The 21670-nt window shown below is 49.6% G+C and overlaps 1 protein-coding gene across 1 annotated transcript; it reads left to right on the forward strand.

Moving 5' to 3' along the window:
• Positions 1-14: 14 nt before the first annotated feature.
• Positions 15-5776, forward strand: LOC115604796 (caltractin). The gene is made up of 5 exons (XM_030478209.1): positions 15-182; positions 2066-2221; positions 3384-3512; positions 3616-3753; positions 3988-5776. Exons 1-5 carry the CDS (start codon positions 180-182, stop codon positions 4075-4077), a joined length of 516 nt encoding a protein of 171 aa, XP_030334069.1. The 5' UTR covers positions 15-179; the 3' UTR covers positions 4078-5776.
• The last annotated feature ends 15894 nt before the right edge of the window (positions 5777-21670 follow it).

The following is a 21670-nucleotide window of genomic DNA, read 5'->3' on the forward strand; positions in this document are numbered from 1 at the left end:
TCTCTGGTACGCCCGGCTCGTTCATTGGACGGCTCAAGTTGGTTGCGTGTGGCTGAGTGCGTCCGCTCGTCTCCGCGAGGCGGGCTGGGCCGTTAGGAGCGGTGGGGCCGACCGGACCCGGACTCGACCCCGACCCGACCCGACCCGACCCGGAGCGGCTTTTCTGCAGCCGCGGCCCGATGGTGAGCGCCCTTCCCCTTCCCCGCGGGCTCCCTTTCCCCGCGGAATGGCTGGCGCAAGTTTCCGGCTAAGCCCCTCGGTGCCCTCCCTCTGTGCTCCCCACCGCCGAGGCTCGGCTCGTCCCGTCCCGTCCCATCCCGTCCCGGGCCTCGGAGTCCTCCCGCGGTCCCCGGCTGCGGGCGGGCAGCCCGAGTTGAGCTGGAAGGGCTGTGGGGAGGTGGCATGGGGACCGCGCGGCTTGCCAAGGCCGCCTGTGTTGCTTGGTTTCCTGGCACAACGCGGAAGGCAACAGGAAAGAGCCCGATTTCCCGCCCCTCATCTTGGCAGTACGAAAGAGACCCCTGATAAAACACCAAGAATCGCAAAATATGTCACCTGCTCTCAGAGTGTGGGGTAATGCGGGGGAAAGATGCCAGGTTAATCTCAGCACCACTTACTGACCCCCTCCACTTCATTCGGTCCCCTGTATTTAAATGGCATTGGCCAGGTGAGAAGACGAGATGTAAAATGGGGTTGCACAACCCGGTTTTGAAATAAACGGAACGGGAAGCAGTGCACATGCTACCCCTCAGGATTTTCAATGTTTTCACTAGAATATAGTTGTATACATAGAATGCAAGAAAAAAGGTTCAGGTAGTGTGTTAGCATTTTTATTATTTTTTTTATTTCTTTATAGTCAGACAATTGTCTCACGTGGGTTTCTCTCAGAGTGAAATATAAAGAATAAAAATCTGATGCCTGTGTTTAATAACAGGGAAATATCAGAGGTGTGCCAGACAAATGGGTTTGCAATCCAACCTAGGAGGGACAAATCACGTTAAAAAATAAAGTTTCATTTCCAAATACAGCAAAATGGAATCTTCTGTGTTACCCATTGGGAATTTAAGAGAGAGCCCAGCCCAAAAATGGTAACAATTCAGCAAAGGTAAGAGCTAGCTTAGAGCTACTCAGCAGTAGCTAGAAAACAAATTCCTTTCTTGGTGTTTGTTTTATTTACTTTTATAAAGCCTGTAACCAGTTAAAGTTGGGGATGGGAGGGACTGCCCTTCCTTCCATCAATCCGCAGATTCAAGACTGAAGGGTTAAAATCTGTCTGCTGCTGGTTTATAAAAAAACGCATACTCAAGGAAAATGTCTTTACCACTTTCTAGGCAAGTAGGTGAGGGAACCACTTTGTACTGCACTATCTTACACCAGAAGGAGGAAGGTCTCAGAACTGTCCTGAATAATAACGCACCAGCTCAGCACAAGCAGATTAGCTCTCCTTCTGGGACAGATTTTGTGTTGATCTCGCTGCTACCACTGCGTGTTGTTCCCTAGCACCACAGGTATTTGGTGGATGGGCCGTCTGGAGCTACCAGCTCCCCTTTAAACTTTGCTCCAACAGAGCAGATGCTTTCAGACATCCCATTTCTGTGCTGGCTTTTAGGAGTGGCTGACTTTGAGTCCCATTTATAATCAAGACCCTATACAACCATCTTTTTTACCTGTGGGGATGATTTATTCATGTTTTTTAGATGAAACCACACCTGACACATCCAAGCAACCGCCAGGATGTGTAGAGGGTCTTAGTTACCTCAGTGCAGTGTTCATTTTCAGACTGCCTGCCTGATTTTCTGACGTTACTCCTTTAGTTGAGGATCTTTGTGTTTAAAATAGAAAACATGAAGTCCAAATGTGTATTCCCCAGGAATAAAGTCTTCAGCTTGTTTTCTTCTAGAATAACTGAAGAAAATGAGCATAGAGACCTAGTGTCTACCATTTGCAGCAAAAAAAAGTCTCTCACGTCTGCTACAGCTTTACTGTTATTTATAATTTAGTTGTGTTCTGAATTTTCCCCAGAGTGGACTATTTCTTATCTTCTTTTCTCCCTCACTTTCTGAAGGCATCCAACTATAGAAAACCTGGCTTAAGTACAGCCCAGCGGAAGAAAAGTGGCTTGAAACCTGAACTTACAGAAGAGCAAAAGCAGGAGATCAGAGAAGCTTTTGATTTGTTTGATACTGATGGATCTGGAAGCATCGACGTAAAAGAACTGAAGGTTTTCAAACTTTTTTCCGTGGATGGAAATACCTTTGATCTCAAAATTGTAGCTGCTTTTCCTATTTGTCCAGCCCTAACTATTTTAAATTAGTTTGGGAGTACAAAAAAGGGTAATGGCTTGCTCTCACAAATGAATTTGGGGGTCTACTGTACAGTTAACCCAAGAAATCTCTGTACGTAATACTCCAGAGCTGACAGGCTTCTCCAATACATGGATAGTTTTGAGTAGCTGAGCATTAGTGAAACAAAGCGGCTCCTCTGTTTAGGTATACACAGTACACATTCCAGTTCACATTTCATGACTGGCTAAGATCATTGTTTCTGGGAAGCGGACTTTTGTTTCTGAGTGAATGTCAGAATATCACATTTTTTCTTATCTCAGATTTTGCACACATTCAGGAAAGAGAAAACCATATTTCCATATGCATAATCCAAAAATTACCTGGTTTTTAATAAAAAAAACCCCAACAAAACAAACAAAAAACCCAAAACAGAGACCTGAGTTGCATTTCAGTAGCAATTCAGTTAGTGTACAGTAGTACAAGGGGGAAGATTACTCTTAGTTCCCTCCCTGTATTTCTGTGTATGAACTTTTTTAAAGTGTGACTCTGTTATCTTGATTATCTCCTTGGCCTTGATTTCTCATGTACACACATACTGCCTCAATTTCTGCATATATAACCTCGAAGCGTGGTTACTAAGCCTATGGATTATGTCAGTTAAAGTGAGCATGTTCTCTGAATGCAGATGATGCATGTTAAAATATAGTTCTTAAAATTGACTGAAATATTTTAGCATCAACCATTTAATGCTATGTTTTTGTTTTCCCAAATCAATTTAAAATATCCCATTTTGATAACCCAGTTCCTTTATGAACTATGTAGAATGGAACCTTTACCCAATTCAGCCACAAAAGGTTTCTCTTTATTTCAGAAATATATCCATGTTCCACATGGATCTAAAGAGAAAATATATCTGAGTCTTAAAAATATCAAATCTACACTATGACTGGAAAGATAAAACAAGCCGGTAAGAGATATCAAGATGTTTTCACTGCAGCGAGTTATTACAGTTTTGGACAAGGAAATTAAACAAACTTTAGCGCAGCTGCTTACACTATAGTTCTGGTGGCCTCCTAACAGAATTGCTTTTTGGCACAGGTTGCGATGCGTGCTTTGGGCTTTGAGCCAAAGAAGGAAGAAATTAAGAAAATGATAGCAGATATTGACAAAGAGGGAAGTGGCACCATTGACTTTGAAGACTTTTTGGCTATGATGACACAAAAAATGGTAGGAATTCTTAATAGAAATTCTTGTGATGGCATAAAAAAACCTGACAAGGAGTATCTGTGGCAGGTGTTTTCTAATTAATTATGTTTTACTCTTGTTTTAGAGTGAAAAGGATTCAAAAGAAGAAATCTTGAAAGCTTTCAGATTATTTGATGATGACGGGACAGGAAAGATTTCATTCAAAAACTTGAAAAGGGTTGCCAAGGAGCTGGGAGAAAATTTAACAGATGAAGAACTTCAGGTAAGTTCTGATTTGCCAGAGCTTTTCTAACAGGCGCCGATCAATGCTGTTGCACCTAAGGATTGGGTGGAAATTCATGCCTAAACAAAAAGGGCTGAGAGGTTGGGGAACTGAAGAGCAATCAAATACATAGTTATGTTTCCACAGGAAGTGCTTCTGATTTGATGTTTTAGCGAATGGGAGATCTTGTGTTTAGAGGCCAGTGCCTGATCAAACGTACAATGTGTTTTATAGGAAATGATTGATGAAGCTGATCGGGATGGAGATGGAGAAGTGAGTGAGCAAGAATTTTTGAGAATTATGAAGAAAACTAGCTTATATTAATTTGCTTTGCTTATATTATATTGCTTTGTTGTACAGCTGCTTCAAAAGATAACCTAGAAAAGACTTAAAAACTGGGCTTGTGCCTCCTGCATATTGTCTGCCATGTAAAGAAAGTCTGAAAGGACAGATTTTTGGTTCATTTAGCAAAGTTAACTGGGGAAAGGGGGCTTCAGTACCCAGAACTGTTAAAATGAGATACTGCAGAAGTGAAAAGGAAGGATGAACTGAACCTGCAAGGCAGGGTCCCTTCTCCTCCCCTCCTCGGCAATTTCACTGATTGCCATTTTAGATAAAGAACGCTGTATTTCAACTATTTAACTAAAAGACATTTTACTTGATGTGGAGATTCCCACTGCTGCTGGGAAAGGCCACTTTTGACTTTATAAAGGCTACAGAGTGAAGGTGGAAGCACAGTTTTTATATTCCTTTTAAGGGTTTTGGGTTATCTTTTGATATTTGTCTCCTTTTCTCTATTTCCACGAAAGACTCTAAAACCACCTGTGTATCTGTCTATTTCTGTATGAAACACTGTTTTCCAATGGCAAGTTCGTTTTGAACCTAATGGGAAGCAACTGTAGACAACCAGATCTGGTTCTTCATTTGGAGTTGTGTAGATGTTCTTCTGGTTTATTTGAATGTAACCTGCTTGGATTATCAAAGTTTATTGTATAACAAATCAGCAGTTTGTTCAGTAAACTGCTGTTACACCAGGGTTTTAGGTACCTGAAAAGTTCAGTTCTATGTTGCGGTAGGGTAAACTTTGACTTTGGCTGTTTACAGTCAAGTTGCAGGGAGGACTCACATCTGAAGCAAGAAAACAGCTCACTTTGGACATCTGTGGAACACTGAATATATCCTTGCAATCCAAATTCATTTCAGACATCATAGGTTTGGTTTTGGGGGATTTTGTATTCATTTTCTTGACTATTTCTTGCATATACTGTCAGTCTAGGACTTAGTGGAGAGCCACATTTCCTTCTATATTATAGTGACAGAGCAGTAACACACACCACAACATCCCATTATGTGGTTCTGCAGGAGGGTTTATCCTTGGGTCCCAGTTAGACTATCAGCTTCAAAACTGCAACGAAATGGTATAACCCTAAATCATGCCTCTCTAATAAGGTGCCTGAAGGAGAGTTTACTTTTCACAGTGAAGTGACAAGTAGGTAACCAAATGTCAGGAGGGTTTAATGGGAAGAGAAGGGAAAGAATGGTATTTTGCTAGTATCTGTAAAGATCCCTCTTCTTAAGACAGCCTTTGCTGCTTGACAGCACTAAGAAGGTTTGTAGAAGAGAGGAAGAGCCAACTCCTGGATTCTCTCCTCGTTACAGCTGATTCAGCTCTCATCAGCTGTAAGGGCCCAGAAGGGGGAGAATTAGTTTCAGGAGTGGAAAGGGGAAGTTCATTCATTTCTGTATCTTCTTAGTGTGCAGATGCGGACCTGGCATATTCTGTTTCAGTCTTCCGAGTTTTGTACTCGGAACAACTCCAAATAGACCATCTCTAACCTCTACAGAAGTAGGCATAAACCTGGGGGAGAACATGGGTTGAGCAGGACTCTAGAAAACTCAAGAGACTTGTGAAGTCCCCTGTTAACACATTCAGTGGTAGTATATGTAACCTATAATACTGTAAGTGTTTTCAAATGTCTATTAATTTTGTATAAGTGTGAAATAAAACTGTTTTGCAAGTTAAGGACTTGGTGTGCTTACTATGAAAACTAAATTTTAGAAAATAATTTTCAAGTGTTAGATGGTTCACTGGGTATGTTTTCACTTTCATTTATCTTTTCTAAGAGAGACATTCTTAGGTGCAGTAGTCTATCACATAGTTCCTTTCTTCTATGCTGATTAAAATATTCAGAAAGGGAAATTTGAAGTTCTAGCTGATTATGGGGAATCCCAGAGCTTATTACAGTGACTGTACCTTTTAAAATGCTGCTACAGGAAGAGATTGATGACTGTTGTTTACCTATGATGCATGTCACTTCTGTCTTCCTCTTCTAATCCCGTTACCTGGCTTCAGAAAGAAGGAAAAAGACACGCAGTCATACCCACTCTATCTGCTACAATGACGAAATGTTATTTCTGGTTTGCCCATTAATCTCTTAAGCCTGGAATGTCAAGTAGTGGCTAAATTAGCACAAAACTTGACAATGTTAACGTAACAGAGCAAGTCTCATGCTGCTTCAGTTAGCACTATAGCGAGGGATATCTTGCCCCCTCTTTAGTCACACAGCAGTGAAGGCTGGAAACAGCTTGGTTTTTATCCCAAAGCATGCTCCTCTGCTCCCTGCTCCACTGAAGTTTTTGTTGCAGCTGAACAGCTTGCAAATAAGGCGGCCTAAACATGCACAATGTACCACATGCATAGGAACATTTTGCAAAATGTAGGACTGATTGTTGGCTGCACCGTAGCTTCTGGAGCTTGGCACCTGGATGGCGCTTTCCCACAATCGCCTCTGTGGCTCAAGAGCCATGCCCAGAGGAAAATTCAACAGTCGCTGTTTTCAGCAGCCAGTTGGTAAAGTAATTACTTTTGGCTGAAAATATTAAATGTCACTGAGCCATAATCAAAATACTGGTTTGTTTTTAAAGAACACTTGACCTTCAAGGCCATTGAGTCCATCTCTGACCATGCTGAGACGGTAGTCCTGCTGTGTCTCAACAGGCAGGCGGAAAAAAACATAGCCTTGTTTTCCCTTTCCTCTGTACTCACCTGAATGACTGGATCAAGGTTGAACAACTGCAGACAGGAGTGGAAATGTGAAATACGTCAAATGGTATTTTTTGTTGTCAGAAGTGCTCAGGGGTTGTGGCCACCGAGGCAAGAAGAGACAGGCAGCCTGCAGAACGGGAGATTTCTGACGGTGAAGTCCTGTTGGGTTTTTTCTGGGACAGTTACATGTAAGACACCAAAGGAATGACTTAGAACTACTATCCCCACCTACAGTATTTCTTTTCCTTTACACTTATGGTAGCAATGTTTGGGTTTTTTCAGTTCCCATTTACTATTCATTGTGAAACTTGATAAAATTGGCCATGTTTTTTAGTCACTCAATGACTATGTGGATAAAGACATTTTTCTTCAACAGTTTTTTGCCGTATTTAGGAACCCATCCCATTGTTTGGGTCATTCCTTAGGGCACATATAATGGTTGGCACTGGTCTGGCAGAGACCTTCTGCTATCCTTCTCATTTTTATTACTGTGTATATTTTTTTACCTGCCCCTGGAAAACTCTTACGTAGCTGAACACTGCTGAGGTAGGCAAGTTTGTCTTTGCCCATAACTGAGGCTAAATCTACAAAACACCTGTCTATATATTGAGGAGAAAATTTCATCCTCAGAAATTCAAATCTGTGAGCAAATAGGTGTTAGAATGAAAATACACTGCTATTCATGTATGGGACTGCAAAACGCAAGGCAAAACAGAAGAAATGGCAGAAGATCAGCCTATATTTTTATATTTCACTTCATTAAAACAACCTATCTTTAAATCCCTTAGTATGCTGCCTTGTTCATAAGTCTTTCTAAAACACTGCCTGATCACTGTAATATTCTTCATGTTACAACATTCAGGTTTGATCATATCTTATTCATCATTTGATGTTGAACAACTACATTTCTAACCACCTGGGCACCCATTAAAAGGATGTGTGGATTTCCCCATGTTCCCTTTTGTCACAAAGCAGCACAAGTCTGCACGCTGATTTGCAAGTCTGCACGGTGTTTGTGTTCTGCAAACACTGACAAGAGAACAAATGGACACCAGCATGTGCCCAGGGTGAGCGCCTGTGACCACAAACCCCAGCAGGGTTTCTGAAGGCGCAGGTTTTGGTACCTGTAGACAGAGTTGTTTACTAACAGTTTCCGGATATTCCCAGATTTCCTGTCACTGAGGAAAGGGGCACAACGTGCACATGAAAGGAATTGCTAGCACCTGGATAGAAGCTGCAGTACGGGTGTTGCTGTAGCTGTGATGACCTATGGGTATAAGTGAATCCAGGTTTGTAAGGGGAAGCTGTATCTTGTCGGCCTGACTGAACCTGTGTGGAAGGAAGTCTGTCAGATTTCCTTCTAGTTCTCTTCAGGCTGAATAGTTATTGCTGCTCTTGCCGGTTCTGAACTCCCCGCATCTCCAATCTGACAGCAAATTCCCCAGAACAAAGTACACCAGTTCTCTCTCGTGCATGACTAAGCGTCATTCCTTATGAAGGAATTAAGCTGCTTTTTTGGCATCTACAGTATGAATTTAACAATGCAGACTTTCACACTGAACACCTAGGTTTTGGACAGATACCAGATGCAGCCATCGGTTCAGTAAAACCTCTGGAGAAGTCAGAAACTTAACTCTTTGGGATAATGTTTCAATAATAAAGTCAGGTTTGATTTAATCATATTGCCATACTCTTAGTTGGTAATAAAATGACAGTATTTCTCTATTGAAGTGACGCTTGTCATACGGTGAGAGCACTAATAAGCTGTTTGCATTAGTAAACCCCTTTCTCAAGTCGTTACCATCCTTTCAGTAACTGCCAGTCGCTCATGCATGGGCCTCTGCACCTGCAGGGTGTTCTGACCACCAGGAGGAGGATTCCTGCCCTGGCTGTGTGTGTGCAGTGCAGGGGACACCTCTTCACATGGTTTTCTCCAGGCCTTGTGCCCTGCTGATACACCATTCCCCAGGGAAAACATCTGGCCATTCTTTCCCCAGTCCTGACGGGAAGTGCCTGTAGCTCAGCAATCCTTGAGCTTCTGGTGCTGAGCCAGGGTTGTGGCCAGCAAGTGCGGGACTTGAAAACTGGTGGGAAAGGCAGTTTGCTTGTAGTCCTGCAGGCATTCAGAAGGGACATGGCTGCTCCCTGGGTGAGATTAAGTGTGAATGAGTGAACATCACCCAAGTGGCTGAGCGTTCCCAGCTGCTACCCAAGATGCGATCTTCCTCTGAACACTTAATTAATGCCTTCTTGCGCTTTGTTCCCGCCCCGCCGGGTTTCCACGGGAACGCTGGCGCTGGTGCTGTGCACACGCGTTGGTGGGCAGCGGCCAGGGCTGCGCAAGATGCGGGAGCCAGGGCTGCCGTGGAAGATCGTCAGGTTCTCCGGTAGGGCTGTGTGCGTCCCGACCGTGTAAGAGGCCCCAGAAGGCGGCTCCGGAACGAGGGCTGCGTGGGTTTTCTCCCTTTGGGCGGCACGGAAGGGAGGGCTACGGTCGGCGCAGGTTCGGGGCCCTGGGCTGTCCGCTTCCCTGGGGAGTGGCCGGGTCTCATTCAGGGTGTCTGGCGGCGGGGACCGGCCGCTGGCAGCCACCGGCAGAGCCAGGCTCAGGCGCCCCTACAACGGTCTCAGGCCAGGGAGCAGCGGTGGCTGCTGTGGTGCCGGTACCGGGGCGCCTACACGAGGCCAGAAGAGCAGCGGCGGCGGCCGCACGTCTGTCTGTGCTCAGGTCCGTGCCGGGCCGGGCAGGTGAGGGGCCGTGAGCGTGTTACCGGGCTGGGGAAACCCTCGGTCGGAGCCTCCGTGGGCGGGTCCGGGCTCCGCTCTCCCCGGGGGAAGCAGGGGCAGCCCCGTTCCGTTCCGGCTGCTCCCCGCTGCGGCCGGGCGGGCCTCTGCCGCTCTGCCGTGGGTCAGGCAGTGGTGGCCCATGGGAGCTCCTGCAGCGCCGGGCGATCCCCGAGCCCGGACGGGCGGGGAAGGGCTCCGGCTGCTGCCGCTGGGGGTTCCCCAGGAGGAGGTTCCCCCTGGAGGAGGTGAGTGGGGTACGTTCCTCTAGAAGGGGCTGTATCCTTCCTTGTCTGGCCGGGCTGTGCTCTTGGGGTGCCCAGACAAGGCTTCATGCGGGGGGCTACAGCTGCTGTGTCCCAGGGAGCGGGGCCGGTGGTGCTGGTGAAATAAAGCACAATAAAGTGAACCCCGGTATCTGCTGGTGCCCTACAGAGACACAGGATGGGACCCTCCCTGCAAAGAAGGATGCCTTCACCCAGTTCCCAAGCATTTCCCAAAATTTGCAGCTGGGGGCCCTGGGCTGGGGTGGGCTACACTCCCTCCAACTCCCCATCACATCACTGAGGGGGACAGAAAACAGTCCCTTTCTGGGCTCCAGAACACAGCATTCAGACTCTGCTTAAGAGTTGAAGTTCTAAAAACTCAGACACAAGTTTCAACTGTTGAAAATGCCTAAGTTCTGAGTGCTGCCAGTTTTTGGGCTTTAAAAAACAAAGCTCTGGGGGCTGATTTTGGGTTCCACAGTAGAGCCCTATGTTCCTCAACCTCAAAAAAAAAACCCCCCAAAACTGAGCAACCTGCCGCTCAGTTGCTCTCCCGGTCGTCCCGCAGCGGCACCGCCTCCATCGGTGCGCCCGAAGGCAGAATTGGGCGGGACCCCGCTAACAGGCTCCGCCCACCCCACAGTTCCCCGGGAGGCACTGACAATCCGGACACCTTCCGCAGGTTTTACCACTGTTGCCGGTTGCAGCTGGAGGGCTGCGAAGGGGAGAGCTCCAACCGTCAGTACAGCTGCGGCTGGCAACTCTTCCACAGGTTCTCACAAGCGGGGTCTGGGCAAACCATGAACACGTTTAGACAAATGCACTCACCACACAGACACAGCCCCGGGTCTTCGCAGGGCCCGCTCTCTGCGGAGAGGGAAGGTTAACCCCTGCAGACCTGGGTCCCCGGCAGGGCCCCGGGGCAGAAGCTAGCTCCCTCGGCCGGGCCCCGGCAGAAGTGGTTCCCCCACCCCAGCCAGGCCAGCGCCGGCAACACGCCCCGTCAGCGCTGCCCCCTGCGGGGCACCCTCCGTAGAACGCAGCGTCCAACCGCAGCGCCTCCTATTGTACCGCACCGTAGAACATCAGCGACTCGGCACCGCAGCATCTCCTGTTGGCCGCACCACAGAACATATGCGACTCGGCACCACAGCGCTTCCTTGTTTGCCGAACTTCAGAACATCAGCGACTGGGCACCGCAGCGCCTCTTATTGACCCGCACGAGAAAATATAAGCTATTCCGCACTGCAGCCACTCCGCAGAACAGAATATCGGCTACTCAGCACAGCAGCACCTGCTATGGGACGCACCAGACGGCATCACTTACTTGACAATGAAGCACCTCCTGTTGGCCGCACCAGAAAATATCAGCTATTCCGCATCGCAGCGCTTCCTACTGGCAGTAGCATAGAATATCAGCCAACGTGCAACGCAGCGCCTCGTGTTGGCGTCACCACAGAATATCAGTGTTCCGGCACCGCAGCACCTGCTATTGGCCGCACCGCAAAATATCACCTTATCCACAGTACAGCGCCTCCTATTGGTGGCACCACAGAACATTATGTACTTGGCACTGCAGCGTCTGCTATTGACGGCAGCACAGAACTGTTGGCCCAATCGACGATTTTCTGTGGTGCAGTCAACACGAGGCAACGCAGTGCCAAGACTTGGATGTTCTGTGGAGTGGCCAACAGGAGGTGCTGCGGTGCTGAGTAGCTGATATTCTGTGCTGCGGCCGACAGGAGACAATTCGTTTTGGAATAGCTGATATTTTTCTGGTGCGGTAAAGAGGAAGTGATGCAGTGCCAAGATGCTGACGTTCTGTGGTGTGGTCAGCAGGAAGCGCTGTGGTGCTGAGTAACTGATGTGCTCTGGTACCTCCTACAGCAGGTGCTGCGGTGCCCAGATGCTGATGTTCTGCGATGCTGTCAATAAGAGGCGCTGCACTGTGGATAAGGTGATATTCTGCGCTGCGACCAACAGGAAGTGCTGCGGTGCCGGGACACTGACGTTCTCTGGTGCAGTCAATACCAGGCGTTGTGGTGCCGTGCCGCTGATATTCTGTGGTGGGTGAACAGGAGGCGCTGTGGTGCAGAGTCGCTGATGTTCTGTGGTGCGTCCAATAGTAGGCGCTGTGGTGCTGACACACCTAACATTCTGTGGCACAGCCAACAGGAAGCGCTTTGGTGCCAAGGACGAATTTTCTGTGGTGCAGCCAACGAGAGGCCGCTGCGGAGCTGGACGCTAACGTTCTGTGGTGCGTCTAATACGAGGCTGTGTGGTGCAGACTTACCTGATATTCGCTGGTGCGGCCAAGAGGGAGATGCTGCAGTGCCAGACGCTGTTCTTCTGTGGTGAGAGCCAACAGGAGGCGGTGTGGTGCAGACTACATGATATTCTCTGGTGCGGCCAAGAGAGGTGCTGCGGTGCCCAGACGCTGTTGTTCTGCGGGTGAGGCCAACAGGAGGCGCTGTGTTGCGGACTACCTGATGTTCTTATGGGCCAGCCAACAGGGGGCGGTGCGTTGCCAAGCAGTGGTATTCTGCTGTGCAACCAATAGGAGGTGATGCAATGCAGGGTCGCTGATGTTCTGTGGCATGCCCAACAAGAGCACTGCAGTGCGTAGTTGTTGATATTCTATAGGCAGCCAATAGGAAGGCGCTGCGGTGCCAAAACGCTGATGTTCTGTGTTGCTGTCAATAGGAAGTGGTGTGGATTAGGTTATATTCTGCAGTGCAGCCAACAGGAAATCACTGCAGTGCCGAGAAGCTGACGTTCCATTAGTGCACAACAGTAGGAGGCACTGAGATAGAGAGTCACTGATGTTCTGTGGTGCGGCCAACAGCAGGCGCTACGGTGCAGACTCTCTGATGTTCTGTGGTGTGGACAACAGGAGATGCTGCATGCTGAGACGCTGATATTCTGTGTTGCAGCCAATAGGAAGGGCTTATGGTGCAGAGTTGCTGATGTTCTGTGGTGCAGCCAACAGGAGGCGCTGAGGTATGGAGATGGTGATGTTCTGTTGCAAAGCCAATAGGAGGAGACCCTGATGCAAGACAATAATGTTCTGTGGCACAAGCAAACATGTGGCGCTGCGGTGCCAAGTAGCTGATATTCGGTGCTGTTGGCAAATAGGAAGTGATGCGGTGAAGTGTCGCTGCTGTTCTGTGGTGAAGGCCAAAAGCAGGCGCTGCAGTGCCCCAGTACCCTAATGTTCTCTGGTGGGTCAATAAGATGCATTGCAGTGCCAAGGCGCTGCTATTCTATGGTGCAGTAAAATAGGAGGCGCTGCTGTGCCAAGATGCTGACGCTCGGTGGTTCAGCCAACAGGAGGGGCTGCGTTGCCTAGTAACTGGTGTCCTGTGGTGTGCTCAACAAGAGGTGCTGCAGTTCCGAGACGCTGACGTTCTGTGGTGCGGCCAACAGCAGGTGCTTCTGTGTCAAGTAACTGATGTCCTATAGTACGTCCCAAAGCAGGTGCTGCGGTGCCCACATGCTGATGTTCTGCGGTGCGGCCAATAGGAGGCACTGTGTTGCTGAAATGCTGATGTTGTGAGGTGCTGTCAACAGAAAGTGCTACAAAGTCTCTCACATTCTGTGGTGCGGCCAAAAGGAGGGAAAGCATTTCAGAACAGCTGATATTATCTGCTGTGGTCAATAGGACGCGATGCACTGCCGAAATGCTCATACTCTCTTGGTGAGGTGAACACGAGGCGCTGCGGTGCATAGTAACTGATGTACTGAGTTTGCAGTTAACAGGAGGCACTGCAGCACCTAGCAGCTGATAGTCTGTGGTATCGTCAATAGGAGGCGCTGCAGAGCTGAGTACCTGATTTTCTGTGGTGCAGTCAACACAAGGCATGCGGTGCCGAGACGCTGATGTTTTTGGGTGTGACCAACAGGAGGTGCTGTGGTGCTGAGTAGCTGAAGTTCTGTGTTGCGGTCAAGAGGAAGCGCTGCAGAGCCGTGTCGCTTATTTTCTGTGATGCGGGCAATAGGAGACGCAGCGATGCCGAGTTGATTTTCTGTGTTGCGGTCAATAGAACGCATTGTGGTGCTGAGTACCTGATTTTCTGTGATGCACTCAATACGAGGCGCTGCAGAGCCGACAAACTGATTTTCTATAGTGCTGTGAATAGGAGGCGCTGTGGAGCAGTCTCGCTTATTTTTTGTGGCACGGCCAATAAGAAGTGGTGCAGTCCCTAGTCACTGATTTTCTGTAGTATGGTCAATAGGAGGCGCTGTGGTCCCGAGTACCTGATTTTCTGTGGTGCGGTCAACAGGACGCGATGCACTGCCGAGACGCTCATATTCTCTGGTGCGGCCAAGATGAGGCGCTGTGGTGGCGAGTAACTGATACTCTGTGGTATGATCAAAAGGAGATGCTGCGGTGCCGAGAAACTGATTTTCCGTGTTGTGGTCAACAGCAGGCGCTGTGGTGCTGAGAACCTGATTTTCTGTGGTGCGGTCAATAGGAAGCGCTGTGGTCTCCAGTCACTGATTTTCTGAGTTGCGGTAAATATGAGGCGCTGTGGTGCTGAGAAACTGAATTTCTGTGTTGCGGTCAAGAGGAGGCACTGTGGTGGAGAGACATGGATTTTCTGTGTTGCCGTCAACAGGAGGCGCTGTGGTGCTGAGAACCTGATTTTCTGTGTTGCGGTGAATAGGAAGCGCTGTGGGCCGAGTAAGTGATTTTCTGTAGTGTGGTCAATAGGAGGCACTGTGGTGCCGAGACACTGATTTTCTGCGTTGTGGTCAAGAGGAGGCACTGCGGTGGAGAGACGCTGATTTTCTGTGTTGACATCAATAGAAGGCACTGTGGTGCTGAGAACCTGATTTTCTATGTTGCGGTCCAGAGGAGGCGCTGTGCTCCCGAGTACCTGATTTTCTGCGTTGCGGTCAATAGGAGGCGCCGTGGTGCTGAAAACCTGATTTTCTGTGATGCGGTCAATAGGAGGCGCTGTGGTCCCGAGTACCTGATTTTCTGTGTTCTGGTCAACAGGAGGCGCTGCGGTGGAGAGACGCTGATTTTCTGTGTTGCCGTCAATAGCAGGAGCTGTGGTGCTGAGAACCTGACCTTCTGTGTTGCCGTCAACAGGAAGCGCTGTGAGCCCGAGTACCTGATTTTCTGTGGTGCGGTCAATAGGAGGCACTGTGGTGCTGAGACACTGATTTTCTGTGTTGCGGTCAATAGGAGGCGCTGTGATCCCGAGTACCTGATTTTCTGTGTTGGGGTCAATAGGACGTGCTGTGGTCCCGAGTACCTGATTTTCTATGGTGCGGTCAATAGCAGGCGCTGCGGTGGAGAGACGCTGATTTTCTGTGTTGCGGTCAATAGGAGGCGCTGTGAGCCCGAGTAACTGATCTTCTGTGGTGCGGTCAATAGGAGGCACTGTGGTGCCGAGACACTGATTTTCTGTGTTGTGGTCAAGAGGAGGCGCTGCGGTGGAGAGACGCCGATTTTCTGTGTTGCCGTCAATAGGAGGCAATGTCGTCCCGAGTACCTGATTTTCCGTGTTGCGGTCAGCAGGAGGTGCTGTGGTCCCGAGTACCTGATTTTCTGGGGTGCTGTCAATAGGAGGCGCTGTGGTGCTGAGAACCTGATTTTCTGTGTTGCCGTCAATAGGAGGCGCTAGTGGTCCCGAGTACCTGATTTTCTGTGTTGCGGTAAATAGGAGGCGCTGTGGTCCCGAGTACCTGATTTTCTGTGGTGCGGTCAATAGGAGGCGCTGTGGTCCCGAGTACCTGATTTTCTGCGTTGCGGTCAAGAGGAGGCGCTGTGGTGCTGAGAACCTGATTTTCCATGTTGCAGTCAGTAGGAGGTGCTGTGGTCCCGAGTACCCGATTTTCTGTGGTGCTGTGAATAGGAGGCGCTGCGGTGGAGAGACGCTGATTTTCTGTGTTGCCGTCAATAGGAGGTGCTGTGGTCCCGAGTACCTGATTTTCTGTGTTGAGGTCAATAGGAGGCGCTGTGGTCCCGAGTACTTGATTTTCTATGGTGCGGTCAATAGGAGGCGCTGCGGTGGACAGACGCTGATTTTCTCTGTTGCGGTCAACAAGAGGTGCTGCAGTGCCGAGACACTGATTTCCTCTGATGCGTTCAACAGGAGGCGCTGTGGTGCTGAAAAACTGATTTCCTGTGTTGTGGTCAATAGGAGACGGAGCGGTGCTGAGAACCTGATTTTCAGTGTTGCGGTCAATAGGAGGCGCTGTGGTCCCGAGTACCTCATTTTCTGTGTTGCGGTCAATAGGAGGCGCTGCATTGCCGAGACACTGATTTTCCCTGTTGCGGTCAATAGGAAGCGCTGTGTTGCTGAGAACCTGATTTTCCCTATAGCGGTCAATAGGAGGCGCTGTGGTGCTGAGAACCTGACCTTCTGTGTTGCGGTCAATAGGAAGCGCTGTGAGCCCGAGTAACTGATTTTCTGTGCTGCGTTCAACAGGAGGCGCTGTGGTGCTGAGAACCTGATTTTCCCTGTTGCAGTCAGTAGGACGTGCTGTGGTCCCGAGTACCTGATTTTCTGTGGTGCTGTCAATAGCAGGCGCTGCGGTGGAGAGAGGCTGATTTTCTGTGTTGCCGTCAATAGGAAGCGCTGTGGTCCCAAGTACCTAATTTTCCGTGTTGCGGTCAGTAGGAGATGCTGTGGTCCCGAGTGCCTGATTTTCTGCGTTGCAGTCAATAGCAGGAGCTGTGGTGCTGAGAAACTGATTTCCTGTGTTGTGGTCAATAGAAGACGCTGCGGTGATGAGAACCTGATTTTCTGTCTTGTGGTCAGTAGGAGGTGCTGTGGTCCCGAGTACCTGATTTTCTGTGGTTGCGTCAACAGGTGTCGCTGCGGTGCGGATACTCTGATTTTCTGTATTGCGGTCAATAGGAGGCACTGTGGTCCCGAGACACTGATTTTCTGTGTTGCGGTCAATAGGAGGCGCTGCGGTGGAGAGACGCTGATTTTCTGTGTTGCCGTGAATAGCAGGCGCTGAAGTGCTAAGAACCTGATTTTCTGTGTTGCGGTCAAAAGGAGGCGCTGTGGTGCTGAGAACCTGATTTTCTGTGTTGCGGTCAATAGGAGGCGCTGTGGTGCTGAGAACCTGATTTTCCCTGTTGCGGTCAATAGGAGGCGCTGTGGGCCCGAGTACCTGATTTTCTGTGTTGCCGTCAATAGGAGGCGCTGTGGTCCCGAGTACCTCATTTTCTGTGTTGCGGTCAATAGGAGGCGCTGTGGGCCCGAGTACCTGATTTTCTGTGTTGTGGTCAATAGGAGGCGCTGTGGTCCCGAGACACTGATTTTCTCTGTTGCGGTCAATAGGAGGCGCTGCAGAGCCGAGACACTGATTTTCTCTGTTGCGGTGAACAGGAGGCGCTGTGGTGCTGAGAACTTGATTTTCCGTGTTGCGGACAAGAGGAGGCACTGCTTTGGAGAGACGCTGATTTTCTGTGTTGCTGTCAATAGCAGGAGCTGTGGTACTGAGAACCTGACCTTCTGCGTTGCAGTCAATAGGAAGCGCTGTGAGCCCGAGTAACTGATTTTCTGTGGTGCGGTCAATAGGAGGCGCTGTGGTGCTGAGAACCTGATTTTCCCTGTTGCGGTCAATAGGAGGCGCTGTGGTGCTGAGAACCTGATTTCTGCTGTGGTCAATACGGGGCTGTGGTGCCGAGTACCTGATTTTCTGTGTTGCGGTCAATAGGAGGCGCTGTGGTGCTGAGAACCTGAATTTCCCTGCTGTGGTCAATAGGAGGTGCTGTGGTCCCGAGTACCTGATTTTCTGTGTTGCGGTCAACAGGAGGCGCTGTGGTGCTGACAAACTGATTTTCTGTGTTGCGGTTAGAGAGGCGCTGCGGTGAGAGATGCTGATTTTCTGTGTTGCCGTCAATAGCAGGAGCTGTGGTGCTGAGAACTGATTTCCTGTGTTGTGGTCAATAGGAGACGCTGCGGTGATGAGAACCTGATTTTCTGTCTTGTGGTCAGTAGGAGGCTGTGGTCCCGAGTACTGATTTTCTGTGGTTCCGTCAACAGGAATCGCTGCTGTGCAGAGACATGATTTTCTGTATTGCGGTCAATAGGCACTCTGGTCCCGAGACACTGATTTTCTGTGTGCGATCAATAGGAGCGCTGCGGTGGAGAGACGCTGATTTTCTGTGTTGCTTCAATAGGAGGCGCTGTGCTGCCCAGTAAGTGATTTTCTGTGTTGTGGTCAATAGGAGACGCTGCGGTGATGACAAACTGATTTTCTGTGTTGTGGTCAGTGGAGGTGCTGTGGTCCGAGTACCTGATTTTCTGTGGTTCCGTCAACAGGATCGCTGCGGTGCGGAGATTCTGATTTTCTGTATTGCGGTCAATAGGAGGCGCTGTGGTGCCGAGTACCTGATTTTCTGTGGTGCGGTCAATAGGAGGTGCTGAGGTGCTGAGAACCTGATATTCCCGTTGCGGTCAGTAGGAGGCGCTGTGGTGCTGAGAACCTGATTTTCTCTGTTGTGGTCAGTAGGAGGTGCTGTGGTCTCGAGTACCTGATTTCCTGTGGTTACGTCAATAGGAGTCGCTGCGGTGCGGAGACTCTAATTTTCTGCATTGCGGTCAATAGGAGGCACTGTGGTCCCGAGATACTGATTTTCTGTGGTGCGGTCAATAGGAGGCGCTGCGGTGGAGAGACGCTGATTTTCTGTGTTGCCGTTAATGGCAGGCGCTGTAGTGCTAAGAACCTGATTTTCTGTGTTGCGGTCAATAGGAGGCGCTGTGGTGCTGAGAACCTGATTTTCTGTGTTGAGTTCAATAGGAGGCGCTGTGGTCCCGACTACCTGATTTTCTGTAGTGCTGTCAATAGGAGGCGCTGCAGTGCCGAGACACTGATTTTCTGTGTTGCGGTCAGGAGGAGGCGCTGCGGTGGAGAGACGCTGATTTTCTGTGTTGCCGTCAATAGCAGGAGCTGTGGTGCTGAGAACCTGACCTTCTGTGTTGCCGTCAATAGGAACCGCTGTGAGCTCGAGACCTGATTTTCTATGGTGCGGTCAATAGGAAGCGCTGCAGTGGAGAGACGCTGATTTTCTGTGTTGCGGTCAATAGGAGGCACTGTGGTGCCGAGACACTGATTTTCTGTGCTGCGTTCAACAGGAGGCGCTGTGGTGCTGAGCACCTGATTTTCTCTGTTCTGGTCAGTAGGAGGTGCTGTGGTCCCGAGTACCTGATTTTCTGTGGTTCCATCAACAGGAGTCGCTGCGGTGCGGAGACTCTGATTTTCTGTATTGCGGTCAATAGGAGGCGCTGTGGTTCTGAGTACCTGATTTTCTGTGGTGCGGTCAATAGGAGGCGCTGTGGTCCCGACTACCTGATTTTCCCTGTTGTGGTCAGTAGGAGGTGCTGCAGTGCCGAGACACTGATTTTCTGTGTTGCGGTCAATAGGAGGCGCTGCAGTGCCGAGACACTGATTTTCTGTGGTGCGGTCAACAGGAGGCGCTGTGGTGCTGAGAACCTGATTTTCCGTGTTGCGGTCAAGAGGAGGCACTGCTTCGGAGAGACGCTGATTTTCTGTGTTGCTGTCAATAGCAGGAGCTGTGGTGGTGAGAACCTGACCTTCCGTGTTGCGGTCAATAGGAAGCGCTGTGAGGACGAATAACTGATTTTCTGTGCTGCGGTCAAGAAAAGGCGCTGTGGTGCTGAGAACCTGCTTTTCTCTGTTGTGGTCAGTAGGAGGCGCTGTGGTGCTGAGAACCTGATTTTCTGTGGTTCCGTCAACAGGGAGTCGTTGCGGTGCGGAGACTCGATTTTTCTGTATTGCGGTCAATAGAGGCACTGTGGTCCCGAGTACCTGATTTTCTGTGGTGCGGTCAATAGGAGGCGCTGTGGTGCTGAGAACTGATTTTCCCTCTTGTGGTCAGTAGGAGGGTGCTGTGCTCCCGAGTACCTGATTTTCTGCGTGCTGTCAATAGAGGCGCTGCAGAGCCGAGACAGTGATTTCTCTGTTGCGGGTGAACAGGAGGCGCTGTGGGTGCTGAGAACCTGATTTTCCCGTGTTGCGGTCAAGAGGAGGCACTGCTTTGGAGAGACGCTGATTTTCTGTGTTGCCGTCAATAGCAGAAGCTGTGGTGCTTGAGAACCTGACGCTTCTGTGTTGCGGTCAATAGGAAGCGCTGTGAACCCGAGTAACTGATTTTCTGTGTGCGGTCAATAGGAGGCACTGTGATGCCGAGACACTGATTTTCTCTGTTGTGGTCAGTAAGAGGCGCTGTGCTGCTGAGAACCTGATTTTCTGTGGTTCCGTCAACAGGAGTTGCTAGCGCTGCGGAGACTCTGATTTTCTGTGGTGCGGTCCAATAGGAGGCGCTGTGGTCCCGAGTACCTGATTCTGTGTGCGGTCAAAGGAGGCGCTGTGGTCCCGAGTACCTTATTTTCCTGTGGGTCGGTCAATAGGAGGCGCTGTGGTCCCGAGTACCTGAAATTTTCTTTGCAGCGGTCAATAGGAGGCGCTGTGGTCCCGAGTACCTGATTTTCTGTGTTGTGGTCAAAGAGGAGGCGCTGTGGTGCTGAGAACCTGATTTTCTGTGTTGCGGTCAAGAGAGGCCACTGCTTTGGAGAGACGCTGATTTTCTGTGTTCCGTCATAGCAGGGAGCTGTGGTGCTGAGAACCTGATCTTCTGTGTTGCAGTCAATAGGAAGCGCTGTGAGCCGAGTAACTGATTTCTGTGGTGCAGTCAATAGGAGGCACTGTGGTGCCGAGACGCTGACTTTCTGTGTTGCAGTCCAAGAGGAGGCACTGTGGTGCTTAGAACCTGATTTTCCCTGTTGTGGTCAGTAGGAGTGCTGTGGTTCTGAGTACCTGATTTCTGTGGTTCCGTCAACAGGAGTCGCTGCGCTGCGGAGACTCTGATTTTCTGTATTGCGGTCATAGGAGGCACGGAGGTCCCGAGTACCTGATTTTCTGTGTTGCGGTCAATAGGAGGCGCTGTGGTTCTGAGTACCTGATTTTTTGTGGTGCAGTCAATAGGAGGCGCGGTGGTCCCGAGTACCTGATTTTCTGTGGTGCTGTCAATAGGAGGCGCTGCAATGCCGAGACACTGATTTTTTCTGTTGCAGTCACAGGCAGGCGCTGCAGTGCCGAGACACTGATTTCCTCTGTTGCGGTCAACAGGAGGCGCTGCAGTGCCGAGACACTGATTTCCTGTGTTGCGGTCAACAGGAGGCGCTGCGCTGCTGAGAAACTGATTTCCTGTGTTGCGGTTAAGAGGAGGCGCTGCGGTGGAGAGACTCTGATTTTCTGTGTTGCCGTCAATAGGAGAAGCTGTGATGCTGAGAACCTGACATTCTGTGTTGCCGTCAATAGGAAGCGCTGTGAGCCCGAGTAACTGATTTTCTGTGGTGCGGTCAATAGGAGGCATTGTGGTGCCGAGACACTGATTTTCTGTGTTGCGGTCAACAGGAGGCGCTGCCGTGCCGAGAACACTGATTTTCTCTGTTGCGGTCAATAGGAGGCGCTGTGAGCCCGCGTAACTGATTTTCTGTGCTGCGGTCAAGAGAAGGCGCTGTGGTGCTGAGAACGTGATTTTCCCTCTTGCGGTCAGTAGGAGGTGCTGTGGTCCCAAGTACCTGACTTTCTGTGGTGCTGTGAATAGGAGGCGCTGGCGGTGGAGTGACACTGATTTTCTGTGTTGCCGTTAATAGCAGGCGCTGTAGTGCTAAGAACCTAATTTTCTGTGTTGCGATCAATAGGAGGCGCTGTGGTCCCGACTACCTGATTTCCTGTGTTGTGGTCAGTAGGAGGTGCTGTGGTCCCGAGTAACCTGATTTCTTGTGTTGCGGTCAATAGCAGGAGCTGTGGTGCTGAGAAACTG

This window comes from Strigops habroptila, chromosome 3 (assembly GCF_004027225.2).
Source record: "Strigops habroptila isolate Jane chromosome 3, bStrHab1.2.pri, whole genome shotgun sequence".
Classification (NCBI taxonomy): domain Eukaryota; kingdom Metazoa; phylum Chordata; class Aves; order Psittaciformes; family Psittacidae; genus Strigops; species Strigops habroptila.

Bases quoted from the DNA above. Each gene is read 5' to 3' on its own strand.
- LOC115604796 (XM_030478209.1), top strand. The intron at 2,222-3,383 runs GTTTTCAAACTT...TTTTTGGCACAG, and splicing joins TCGACGTAAAAGAACTGAAG to GTTGCGATGCGTGCTTTGGG. The intron at 3,513-3,615 runs GTAGGAATTCTT...CTCTTGTTTTAG, and splicing joins CTATGATGACACAAAAAATG to AGTGAAAAGGATTCAAAAGA.